The sequence below is a fragment of the Balearica regulorum genome, chromosome 5 (genome assembly GCF_011004875.1).
Source record: "Balearica regulorum gibbericeps isolate bBalReg1 chromosome 5, bBalReg1.pri, whole genome shotgun sequence".
NCBI classification, from domain to species: domain Eukaryota; kingdom Metazoa; phylum Chordata; class Aves; order Gruiformes; family Gruidae; genus Balearica; species Balearica regulorum.
In genome coordinates this window covers 4,412,990-4,425,351 of record NC_046188.1, presented here as the reverse complement: position 1 = coordinate 4,425,351, position 12,362 = coordinate 4,412,990, and the positions used below count along the sequence as shown (strand labels likewise).

Below are 12,362 nucleotides of genomic sequence, written 5' to 3'. Positions count from 1 at the left end.
AGCATCTGTGTTTTGAAATTGAGTTTTAAATGTGATTCTTGTTTCTCTTGAGACTTTCTTTCGTGTGCAAAGGAATTTATAACGTTAATTTGTTTATGTCGTCATATACCTAACGGTAGAGTCTAAACAGGGATTCTGAAGACGAGTTAATTAGCGCAACAGGAAAGGATGCTTGCCGGTTTGGAAAGGAAGTTGTTGCACTTGCAAGTCCAGGGATCTTTTCATCCTGCTGATCAAAGATTGTGCAGTGAACTGACATCCTCTGTCCTGATGTCTGTTAGCGCATAAATGAGGTAAGTGGGTGGGGAGATTGTGTGCTTTTGCTGCTTCTGACGTGTATTCAAAAGGTGTGCAGAAAGGTGACCTCTGCTAGACTACACAAGAGGTACTTGGAGAGTCTCTTCTGAATTGTAGATAAATAGTCAGATTTTCCTCTCCTGAAAAGCCAGTAAGCAAAGTCTTTACTGAAGTCAGCAGGATTTTTATTACTGAGTTCAACAGTATTAGATTCTTCCCTGATACTTATAACTGAAATGACTATTTTTTCAGGGATATTATTTTTAAGAATGTGGTTAACCACTGCATTTCTACCATGATAATTCAGAGAAATTGCTCTGTAATCTTCCCTCACAGCTCTCTGCCAAAGCACTGTTGTCATGACCTGCCAGACTCATCTGTCTTCAGCTAAATCTTCCTTATGAACAGCCTGTAACATGCTGAATTATGACTGATTATATGACTGTTTTCCAATAAGGACAAATACTTGAGAGGGATTTAAGATGAAGTGAATAGACATTGACATTTTCCCCCGGGATTCCAATCAGGATTGAACTCAATGAGTCCATGCTAAAAGGAAAGTGTATTAAAAGTTATAGGCCATCTCCAGATCTCCACCGTGTCTTCCTTACACTGTTTACAAAGTTTAATCAGATAAAATTCTGAGAAGATACTCAGTTGTTTGATTTGAGATCCCAAATAAATGAGTGAAATGAGAATTGATTAGACCCTTTTCTACAGAATTTGCTTTTAATTTCCTTTTCTGTTATCTCAAAAAGACAATCTATAATACAAGAAATCCTTCAATCAACAAATCTTTGTTGTACAAGATTACAGCTGCCTTCCACTTTTCCTGACAAGATAATTGCAGCTGAATGGTATGCAAGCATCAGAGGTAATAAAACGTTGCATTCCTTGAGGTAGAACCAGTATTATGCACAAATGCAAGTATATGGCTGACACACTTTTTTATTTCTGGTACTACACATCCCTATTGTGCAACATTGTGTTGTACCAGAACACAGAATATAATTAGCAGCATAGCAACACGGTTGCTTATTTGGGTGTAGACGAGATCGATCGTTTCCCTTTTCTTTCCCCGTGTTTCAGCTAATATGGATCATACATCCCAATCCAAACCCATCGGCATCTCTTGCAGCTGGAGTGCTGTGAAGGAGATCGATCTGCTGCAATGGCCTGTGTATTCAAACATCGTTGTGGTGGCCAGCACAGGCACTACATCAGCAGCAGCCTGGCACAATCCATAGATACCTTAGTGCGTATTTATGGGTCTTGAAGAGCCTGGTGACTCGTAGTGGGTCCTGCAGGGGACCAGATCTCCTTCACAAACAATATTAGTAGACTTAGTGTCAAAGCATCTGTAGTTCTGAAGGGCAGGCTCTAGGGATAACGGTTGAAGCAGCAACCAGTGATGGTCACTGGGTGCCTTTTGATATAAATAGCTACCTTGAACGGATCAAAGTGGTGGTTTCTATATTGCAATTGAAGACCGGCATTCCCCAAGTCCCAAGGTATAACAGCATCTCTGCGCTCATCCTGTGTTTCTTTACCTCCCACAGCTTTTCAAATGCAAATGACCCTCCTGGATGGCTTGGAAAAAACCTGGAGCGGGGAGTTTGAACATCGAATGTCAAGTCTTCCAGCAAAGTCCAGTCAGATGGCCTCGGGAGTAAGTGTATCCGTGCAGCTCGAGGCTACTAGAAGTCAGAAATAACCAGTGTGCTAACAAATAAAGCCTAATGAAGCATCAAGTATGTTGTATGCAGAAAAGTAAGTTATTGCAGAGAAAGACTTTGGTCCCCTGTTGTTGCTAACTCTCTCCTCAGGAGCGAGGGATGAGGAGTGGTCGGGAGGTGGCCGTGAGGCACAGCCAGGGCTCCACAGCCACATCTGCGTGAGCTGGCACCACCAGCCGCTGCCGCAAGCAACCCCCATTACTGAGGTCCGTCCCTTGCTGTACGCGATTCCTTCCACACAACACAAACACGGCGGTTGCTCTCTTCCTAATCCATCCTGTTGCTCCGAGACGGAAGGAAACCACAACAGGCTGAGACCCTGCTGATGTTCTTATTGCCCGGCTGGCCCCTCGGAAGGGGACAGGGAGGGGCTGGCTCCGGGCGCTCACCCAGTCTTTTGTTTTCCTACCTTTTAATTAATATGCACTAAGGTTAATTTTTTAATTTGTTTTCTGGGTTTCATGTTGAAGTTTCATTGGTTGTAATGACGCCACAGTGGTTTTAGGGGAGTAGCTGGTGGACGAGATGAGTGATTTTATATTAAAAGATCAATTTATGTTCGCAACAACTGACTTCCTAAAGACAGCTCATTTGTTGCGGTCTTCCCTCTTATTTTGGTAAAGGAAATAAAGCTTCTGCTCATGTCTCATTGAGACACGCAATTAATTGCGTGTAAAGCTTTCTGGCAGATATCACCAGAAAACATTGTTTACTATTTGGCAGCTGTTATTTTTATGGAAATCATTACTTACGCTGCTCGTCTGGAGGAAATGATTGCAGAAATACTACCCTGACTTTCCCTTATTGCGAGGTATCATTGCTTAAAACCGAAACGACTTTTACATGACCCTGTGGAAGGAAAATACATGATGTTCTTCTCAAACTATCTCCTTGCTGTTTTTTTTTCTGAGCAATCCCCAAATTGTATCGATTTGGGATTGTATAAACTTGTTAGCCCCCTCCTTGGGGGCACGCACAGCACGCCCTTCTCCGGTCATTTCTTCCAAAGAGACGTCTGCCATCTCCCTTTTCTCCAGACCTGGCTCACGCTTACTAGGTCATCCCCTGCAAAATGCCACTGTGTTTACGCCCATCTCCCGCATTCCAGCCTGAAAACCATCTCCTTGTCTGGCGTTAGGTCTAACCCCGTTTTCGAGTCCATTTCTGCTCCCGTTCCCTCGCTCTTTGGATCCGTGGGGTTGCAGACGTCTGTTCCCCCGCCCTGCCGGGTCCCCCACGGCCTTCGCCGCGGGTGGAGAAACCCCACGGTCCCGCGAGGAAATGGCGCCCCGCGCCCTGGCGGTGGTGCCGGCGGGCCCCGGTAGGGGGCGCCCGTGGCGGGGCGCTGCTGCGGCTGCGCGGCGGCGGGTCCGGCCCGTCCCGGCGGTGAATGATCGCGCCCGGCATCCCCCGCGCCGCTCCCGGCCCGCCGCGGCTCGCCCGGCCCCGCCGCCATGGCCTTCACGTTCGCCGCCTTCTGCTACATGTTGGCGCTGCTGCTCACCGCCGCGCTCATCTTCTTCGCCATCTGGCATGTGAGTTCGTGTGTGTGTGTGTGTAGGGGGAGCGGCCGGCCCTTAGCGCCCGGCCTTCCCGCGCGGCCTGAGGGGCGGCTGTCCCGCGTTCCCTCCCGCCGCCCGGGCTGAGGGGACGGCCGCCGGGCCGGGGGCAGGTCCTGCCGCTGCGGCACTTACCCGTGGAGCCGCCCCTCCCCGGGTGGAGCCCCTGGGTGCTCCCCGGCCCGCTCTCCGGCGGAGGCCGGCGCAGGCCCTTGCCCGGGCCGGGGAGGTGCCCGCCCGCCCTCCCGCCGCCAGAAGGGCCGGCCCCCGTGGCCGGGACGTGTTTTCCCGCTCTCTGCCCCGCTGGGGACGCCTTGGCTGGCAGGAGTGCGGGAAGGGAAGGACGGTTTCTGGGGTGGGGGAAGAGGCACAGCCGAGGCCTCCTTCGGACGCGGCGGGCACCGAGGGCGGCTGAAACCGAATGTGAAACCGCAGCCAGGCCGGGCGGGGAGGGGCTGTGGGCCGGCCCGCTCGGGCAGAACGCCTGGCAGGGGCTCCCCTGTGAGAAACCCCCGCTGCCTGGGGGCCGGAGGCGCCGGGAGGCCGCCGGGTGGCTCAGGGGCACAGCCCGGCTTCACCCGGCTGCGGTGGAGGCTGAGGTATCGCTTCGAGCGCCCATCTTCATTGCTGTCTTGAAGAGGTGGAAATCTGGCAGTTTGTCTGTGGATAAAATGAATTTTCAAGCGCTGCTGTAAGATACATCCATTTCCTTAAGCGGTATTTTAAGTGAGTGCAGCCTTCTTAAAACAGCGGTTGAAAATGTCTTAGTCTGAAGACTGTCTGGCTGCTTATTAAACAGAGTAAGACTTAAGTGTTGCATTCTTTTCATGCTTTATGTTAAGACTTAATTTTTGAGATTTTTGGTGTTTTTTGAGAGTTTTCTGCCTTGAGCCTGACCCAGGGAGAGCCAGGAATCTACTTTGGATCAGCTGTGAGATCCTGCTCCAGCAGAGGATGCGAGGAGGATGTTAGTTTTGGCACTCCTTCAAGCTTCGTAGTTATCCTTAACAAAAACTGTTCTGTTGAAATATAAGCCCTGTCCTGTAAAGATACTGGGGCTTGTAGTAAATATAAATGAGTCTCATACTGTTACTAAGTTAGTCTGTCTTAAGACTTTTTTAAATGTTTCATATGATATTTGTGCTGTAGAAGTGGCTTTTTTTGTATTTTGTGCTGCATCTTTGTCTAATTTTCATGGCATGAAAAGGTTGAGTATGCATTTTTTTTAAGGATGCACCTTTTGGACATGTATGCGGTGTCACCGTTTACTTTGAGAGCAATGAGACAAAACATTTGGCTGCTTTTAAGATTGCTATTGCTTTTTCTTCATTAACGAACCCTGTGTCAGGTTCCTGCTGACAACCAAGAGAGTCACTTGTGATGTTTTGGGGTCGGCGTGCAGCGAGCGGGGTTAACAAGTGCCCAAAGGGACGTTGGAAACACGTTGCCGGTGGGGAGGTAAAAAGGCTGAGTGTGGGCAGAGGCCTCTGAATGCCTGAAGTTCCTTCTGCTTTCTTGTTTGTTTAACCTATTTCAAATGTGTTACCTGTGGGTTTATGGTGTTAGAACTTACTAGGAAGAAGTTACGTTCCTGAATAGGATGGCAGCAGCTGAATGGTATGGCTCTGTACCAGAATGTTACTTTTCACAGATAAAATACACTGTTGCTCCCGGACTGAAGACTCACAAGGTTTCAATTTTCTCCTAGATTATAGCCTTTGATGAACTGAAGACTGATTACAAGAATCCCATAGACCAATGTAACACACTCAATCCTGTAAGTAGCACGCTAAACATTTTTATTAATAAATACATGTAAAGTGCTTATTTTTTGTGTTATCTTCCTATAAGCAAACTAGGCGATAGAATTGCATCTGGGTTGACATAACGTAGCTGTTCGATAGAAGTTCTAGGGAAAATTCTTTGATTCTTTACTTTCAACTTGAATATTCTGACTGTTATTAATCTGCTGGTGATCTTGTCAGCTGTCGTACTAACATTCTTTCAATCTGCTTTCTACGTTTTTCGGCACAAAGACAGTTGAAAAGGTCAAAAAGATTAAAAGAGTCAAAATTGCATTAAAGGTGTGTACTGCTTTTCAGTTTAATGTTTTTAATGCCACTTCCCTTTCATTTTGTTAGGAACATTTGTAATACTATTAAGCTGTTTTGTTTAGTGTGCCTGTTCATCTGCTTGTTATTTGTTTGTTGGGGTTTCTAACAACTTCATGGATTTCCATATTTTGTGCAAAACAATTCTGCTTGCTTACCCAGTGACGTGGGGAAAACTGTTACATGCCTGTTTTATATCTCCTATCGATTAGCTGAAGTAACTTCCATTAGAAATAAATAATACTTTTCAAGCAAGATTTATTGAACTCTGAGATTGTAGGAGACTAGTATGTGGGGTTTTTTTAAGCATTGACCAAGTAAATTCTGATTTTGTTTGAGGATTTAGATGGGCATAACGCAACAGGCAGTATCTTCACTTCTTTGTTTTATGTTCCAGGGTGTATCTTGGTGTCCTCTCTTGGATGCAACTCTGGCACTCCTTGGTTTGTGAGAAGCATTTGAGGCAAACTATATGCTTGCGTCTGTACAGGCCAATAATAAAGGGATAGTTGTTAAAGAGAAGATAGTTTGATACGGCAGGTTTTTAGTGCGTTTCTCCTGGTTTTTACTTTGGCTTGGGGTGCCCAGGCTGAGGTAGAATGTAGAGGCAGCGTGGCCTGGACCGTAACTTTACGGTGTTTAGAAGAGTTAAGTAAATTATACAAATCAAAAATGAATTTACAGTAGCTGGGATGGGGGGGAAAATGCATGTTAGACATACAGCATGTAAATTGACAGCGAGCACTAGAGCATGAGAATGGGTGGGGACGAGAAGAGGTGATAGGCAGAGGATTGCATCTCGGAGGGTGAGGTTTGCTGCTTGGATAGCTGTGCATCTAACAGTTTCCCTTGCTTGGTCTGTTTTACAGTCATTTCTGCTACACTGTGGGGGAAGGCAAATTCTCATTACATTTATGCATTATGATCTTACCGCAATCTTTGAAGTATTATAATGCGCATGCTTAATGCAAATATTAACCTTCTGTTAACCCACATGCATGTAGTGTCTATTGATATGATAGCTTTGTGAATTGAAAATATTAAATAACTTAATATTTGCTGTTCTTGTGAAAGTAGATTAGCCGTTAAAAGTGAAGTTAAGATCCAGACTCACAGGGGTCTGGTGAATGATGCTGGACAAACACACTGAAGTGTTGTTTTCCTGTACAAAGAATCATGTTTTCCTGTACAAAGAATCAAAAATCCTGGTAGGAATTGAGACCTCAGTAGAAAGATTAGCCCAAAATAGTAACTGCTTAGTACACTGTTGATGCCTGCTCTTCCCTGCTCCTATTATAGTAGTGTCTCTTCTCAGCAACGAGATTTCTTCCTCCCTTGCTTCTCTGAGAAGTATCACGGTAGAATATGATGTAGTTAATTTTCCTTTAGGACAGCCAGGGAGGATAACGTGGTAGAGTTGAAGGAGACAGGTATTCTGGTGTGGGAGTAGGGTATAATAAATAAAAATGTGTTTTGATATGTGTAGTTAAATAAAGTACAGATTTTCAGACCTGGTGAATCTGTCTCAGCAGGCTGCCAAATGCATTGTGCTTTGGATAGGGTGGTGGTTGTACTATAAATAGTTGCCAAGTTGTAAATGGTAAGTATACAAAGAAAGATCCGAACAAAAATATTTACTTGAAACATTTCATGTATGACAGCTTATTTTTGTTGATGTTGATGCAAGTTTGTTCTGTTTGATAGTCTTCATTCAGAGAAGCAGAATGTTGTAGCAAAGTAGGAGGTGAGAATGTCTGTTTGTTGGTAGGTTTTAGATTTCTAGGAAGATATTTTAGGGATTTAAAAGAAGTGTCTGCTAGAGAGAGTGAAAAAAAAATTACAAAGACTGAAACTTCAGTGTAGTTCTACACAACGTTAGTCGTATCACACACAAGAAGAGGGGCAGAGTGTGTTTTGTGTATGCGTATATACTGCATGCACACGTGTGCACATCGACACTGGCAATTGAAATCTGTAGGTAGAAGTGGAGTATTTTTCATGAGGAGATGTTTTAGTGGTTCTGAGTTGAGAGGTGAAAAGCTTACAGATTTGCTTCTTTCTGAATTGTGTGACGAAGCAGTAAGTGATGTCACTTTGGGGTGACTTGTTCAGGAATATTTTCCTCTTGTGGTGGGTGTGAGATTTTGCTGGCTCTTTGCATGCGTTTAATCTGTGTATCTCCATATTATTCCTATTAATAACACTAATACTACCTGGCATTTCACGCTTTCTGTGATTTCATAGTAATCGATAATTAGCTCTGTGGGCTTCTGCTGGAAAGCATGATGCTCTAAAGCATGCATATTAGGTACTTGTGAAGGAAAACGAAGCTGGCTAATCCACCCTGGACTGTATGTGCATAGCTGCTGTCGTTCCCTCCTGCGCGCAGGCGGCACGTCTCTGTGCAGACCGATGTGCGTAACGACGTCACTGCTGATTTGGTTCGGTAAAGCTCTGCCTGGGATATTACATTTTGGCAATAGTTTGAATTTGAAAAAGTACGGAGGTGTGAGTACCCAACCAAAGCTGTAAACCAGGAAAAGACAAAACACCTTTTTTTGCCTATAAACCGTTACATGGAGCATGTTTCCTACTGATATTTCTCTGTTGCATGAGCAGAAATATCTTGCTCTCTCCTGTTGTGAAGGTCCCGTATAAGGCGTGGAATCTGTTAACAGTGCACTTAATAGAAGTAATAAAAAAACCATTGATCTGAGCATTTAATTTTATAAATTCTTCTTCTCGGTTCATGAATATCACGTGAAAACAGCAAGGCACGTATTGCTGGTTGCTGTTTTCACTTTCTGCGGTCTTGTTCTTGTTAGTGTTGTTTTTTAATAATATTTTTTAAACAATAGCTTACCTCCAAAATAGATTAAGCATCACACGTTTTGCTTTGAGTAATCGAAACTTCTAACTCATATTTTTCTTTTCCAGCTTGTACTTCCAGAGTACCTCATCCATGCATTCTTCTGTGTTATGTTTCTCTGTGCAGCAGAGTGGCTTACGCTGGGTCTCAATATGCCTTTGTTGGCTTATCATATTTGGAGGTAATATTGACGAGTCTGGTATCTCTGTACTCATGTTAATTGTTACTCATTCTCCCATTGCAGTGCTTCCTGTTAAGTGTTGTGCGTGTCTTTGGCAAATAAAGATGCTTTCTGGTATGACATTGAGAAAGTTTATGTCATGGCTATAAAATAAGAACCATCATTTTGCTTTCTCGGTCATTTTTCTTTGTTATTCTCTTGTGGTATGCGAGGATGGACTTGTGGTGTGTGCGTTAAAGGTAGCTGAGATGTCAGAGGTGTGCTAACGCTGCAGATCCACGGTCTGGATTGCTGCACATCCCGCTTTCCTCCTACCACTAAGACACAGGCACTGCTTCTCCTTGTGCTGGCGTTAGTCCTGCGCAAGGAGCTGGTCCAGATGAAACATAACGCAGCCAGACAGCTTCCGCTGCATGGCTGGTTCTGTGCTCGTCCTGGCGTGGGGAGGAATCGGAGAGGCAGAGGTAGGCCTGCTCCTTTTGCCGGTAGCCTGCGTTCATCTACAACATCAGGATGGTTTTGTATTGACCCGTGGGAGTATTCCTTTGGCACAGTAGCCACATGTGTTGTAGTAACGGGGCAGTAGGTTACATAGGGTTGTACGTTGGTCTCTTCTCCAGCTTTTCCAACCCTTTCATAAGGAATCCCGTTTTTCACTTATTTATAAGTTTGTCCCATTTCCTTTTGGTGTACCGGAGTTCAGCATGGTTTAAGGCTGAGGTAAGGTGTCGTGGCACCGTCTGTGAAAGCTCTTCTGTAGGCACGTTTAGTTTGGAGCTTTGTATTGCTCTTGCAGTTTGCCACCTCCTACGTGGAGCTGATAGACTCTGCTGTAAGGGTTCTGGTTTTACATGGTGGGTGGGGGCCAGGAACCGATGTTTCCCATCGCCGTCACCACAAAACTAACTGTGTATTGCTTTCAGGTACATGAGTAGACCTGTGATGAGCGGCCCTGGTCTGTACGACCCTACAACCATCATGAATGCAGATATTTTAGCCTATTGCCAGAAAGAAGGATGGTGCAAATTAGCATTCTACCTTCTATCATTTTTTTACTACCTATATGGGTAAGTTGCTTTTTGTCCTCTCTCTCCCATCTAATTTTCAGTCTGAAATTTTGACTCAGTGCACGAGAGAAATTTTGTACATAGGAATATATATACGTGTGTGTGTGTGTATATAGTGCCAACTTTCCTGAAAAAGAATCCGCAATCACCATTTATTCTGGTTTAAAACACAAGCCTTAATTTGGTTGGAATTACAATTTTGAATCTGTATTCCATGGCTGGAGGCTTGAAAGCTCCAAGCTTTTCTTCTTTTAAGCACAATATAACAACCCCCCTGTCCCAGTATTTTAATTCAGAAGCTGGAACAGCAATATTTTTAGAATAAGTAGGTATTTTGATGTAAATGTGATTTTTTTTGTTGAAGTCAAAGGTAGAAGAGTCCTTCCATGAGCGATTCCTCCTCCCGCTTCTCCCTTCAAGCCAAAAGCCAGCTCCGTGCTTGGTGTTCACCTCTGTTCTGGGTGCTGTGACGTGGGGAGCGGCATGCAGTCCCCCTCCCTCTCGGCACACTGCGCTTCACGGCGACACAGCCGGAATAGTTTTGGGCTTTTAACACGTAGGCATCGAGTTTATACAGGGCTCCCTGTTACAATGTGACCTGATATAGTGACAGCTGGTTGTTGCATCAGGTCTTGGCTTGCTTTATGGTGCCCTTCTTCTGTGTTTTGGGTAAAATCCTCAGTCACGATCCATGTACTTCACGCAGATCTGTTCCTCAGAATACACGACTGTATAATTAACTGCATAACCCTAATCAAAATGATGTGTCTTAATATTTTTATTTTATTTTCCAGCATGATTTATGTTCTGGTGAGCTCTTAAGAAGACATTCAGCAAGCTTTGTTCCAGTTAAGTGCATGCAAAAGCCGCAAAACATGGATTCTTTACAACGAGAACCTCTTACTGAGATTAGATATGGAACCCGATGATCGCATTTGTGTTAGAAAATGACGACACCCCTATTTTTAAATATTTCCACATTTTATACTTGTGGAAAGACTGTTTTCTTATATTTACTGGGACACTGAAATGAAATAATTACGTGTAAATTAATATAAAGATTACTGGGTTTTGAAGTTTTGACTTTGCACTCCATAAGGAACAGCCATAATCTTTGAGTAGGTATTGGTTCCTGACTAGCCTTAGTACACTAGGGATTCTCTTTAGGCTGGGCTTTGTAGTGGCTCGTTTGGACTTGCGTATCCCACTCTAACGATAAATCAGCTGTAGCTGCTGAGAGCTGGGGAAGGGCTGGAAGTGCTGTTTTACCTGTAGGCGATGTTGGTCTTGAGAGATGACTTCATGGACACAATTGCAAAAATAGGAGATCTATTTTTGTTTTATTTTACTTTTTTTTTCCCTATGTGGTTAATCTTTCCCTGTATATGCACGGTTCAGAGACTTCTGTATTTTCACCGAACACTAGCCTTGCTTTAATTTCAAACATATGTCATTGTGATAGGGGACATGGAATTGTCCACGAAGGAATGAATTTAAATGATTGAATTTTTAATGTCTGTGTGGTGTTATGAACAAATGGACAAACCTACAACATTTATCAAGTCCAATGATGGAAATACTCTTGAGTCTAAGAGTAATACTACAGATGGTTTCAAAGCAAAAAGTGAGATTGTGAAACTGCCCTGCTGTTCCTTAGTGCAATAAATGATAAAAAAAAAATAATCTCAAATTCAGAAACATTTCTTTTGACCTGGTCCCTCGTTTTTGTTTTTAAATTGAACAGATACTTGCTGGATTCATCTCTCTGTTTTATGATGGATAATTGCATTGCCTTTGAAAAATAGAACAGTGAATCAAGTTATGTCTGGAAAAGGGAAGCTCTGATTTCCTTTTTTTCATGGCTCTGCAGATAAATAGTAGGTGGGGCAGAGGGGAGATGTTTCAGCTAAACTGATCATATTGCCTTGTAAATTGTGACTGTGAACAGCTGCTTACTTTAGGAGTAATAATTAAGAATCTTTTTCATTTACCTGTGCTGGAGAAAAAGGAATAGCTTCCCCCTTCTAGTAAAATGGGTTTGTATCAACTATTTGTTTGCTTTGGGTCTCTTGGGTGTGAGATGCAATAAAAATTGGTACGAATGGTTGGACAGTGGGCAGTGGCAAGGAGGGAGGGAAAATAATATGGAAATATTCTTTGGGGAGTAAAAAATAGGGCAGGTAATTTCCATGTTACAGATGCCCCGAGCTAAAGGTTTAACATCCTAAACAGCCCTTGAATAACTTTTCTTCTGTTAATTCAGTTGCTTTTTGAGCACATTTGTAGCTGAGTGTGGAAGATACTGTGAGACAGCGGGTTCTGCCATGGAATTACTCAGTGTGTAAGAAGTTTAAAAGTTCTGCCAGAGTTCATTTGGTGCCCAAGAGCTCTTATTTTTTTAAGACATATTGAAATTTTCCCCCTCTGCACCTTATATATGCTGGGAGTGATTGATTAGACCTTCATCATGTCATCTGTCAAAGAGGAGAAGTCTGTTTCATCTCGTCTTGATGGGAAATCCTGCCATAGGTTTGTGACTATC

General features: G+C 43.8%; 1 protein-coding gene across 1 annotated transcript; it reads left to right on the top strand.

Annotated features, from left to right (window-relative positions):
- Positions 1–3,378: 3,378 nt before the first annotated feature.
- CNIH1 (cornichon family member 1) lies at positions 3,379–11,520 on the top strand. The gene is made up of 5 exons (XM_075753235.1): positions 3,379–3,568; positions 5,301–5,369; positions 8,641–8,753; positions 9,677–9,820; positions 10,615–11,520. The coding sequence occupies exons 1-5, from the start codon at positions 3,488–3,490 to the stop codon at positions 10,640–10,642; spliced, it is 435 nt and encodes a 144-aa protein (XP_075609350.1). The 5' UTR covers positions 3,379–3,487; the 3' UTR covers positions 10,643–11,520.
- The last annotated feature ends 842 nt before the right edge of the window (positions 11,521–12,362 follow it).

Coding starts and splice junctions, on each gene's coding strand:
- CNIH1 (XM_075753235.1), top strand. CDS start 3,488: ATGGCCTTCACGTTCGCCGCCTTCTGCTACATGTTGGCGCTGCTGCTC. Junction 8,754..9,676: donor TTGGCTTATCATATTTGGAG/GTAATATTGACG, acceptor TATTGCTTTCAG/GTACATGAGTAGACCTGTGA. Junction 9,821..10,614: donor TTTTTTTACTACCTATATGG/GTAAGTTGCTTT, acceptor TTTATTTTCCAG/CATGATTTATGTTCTGGTGA.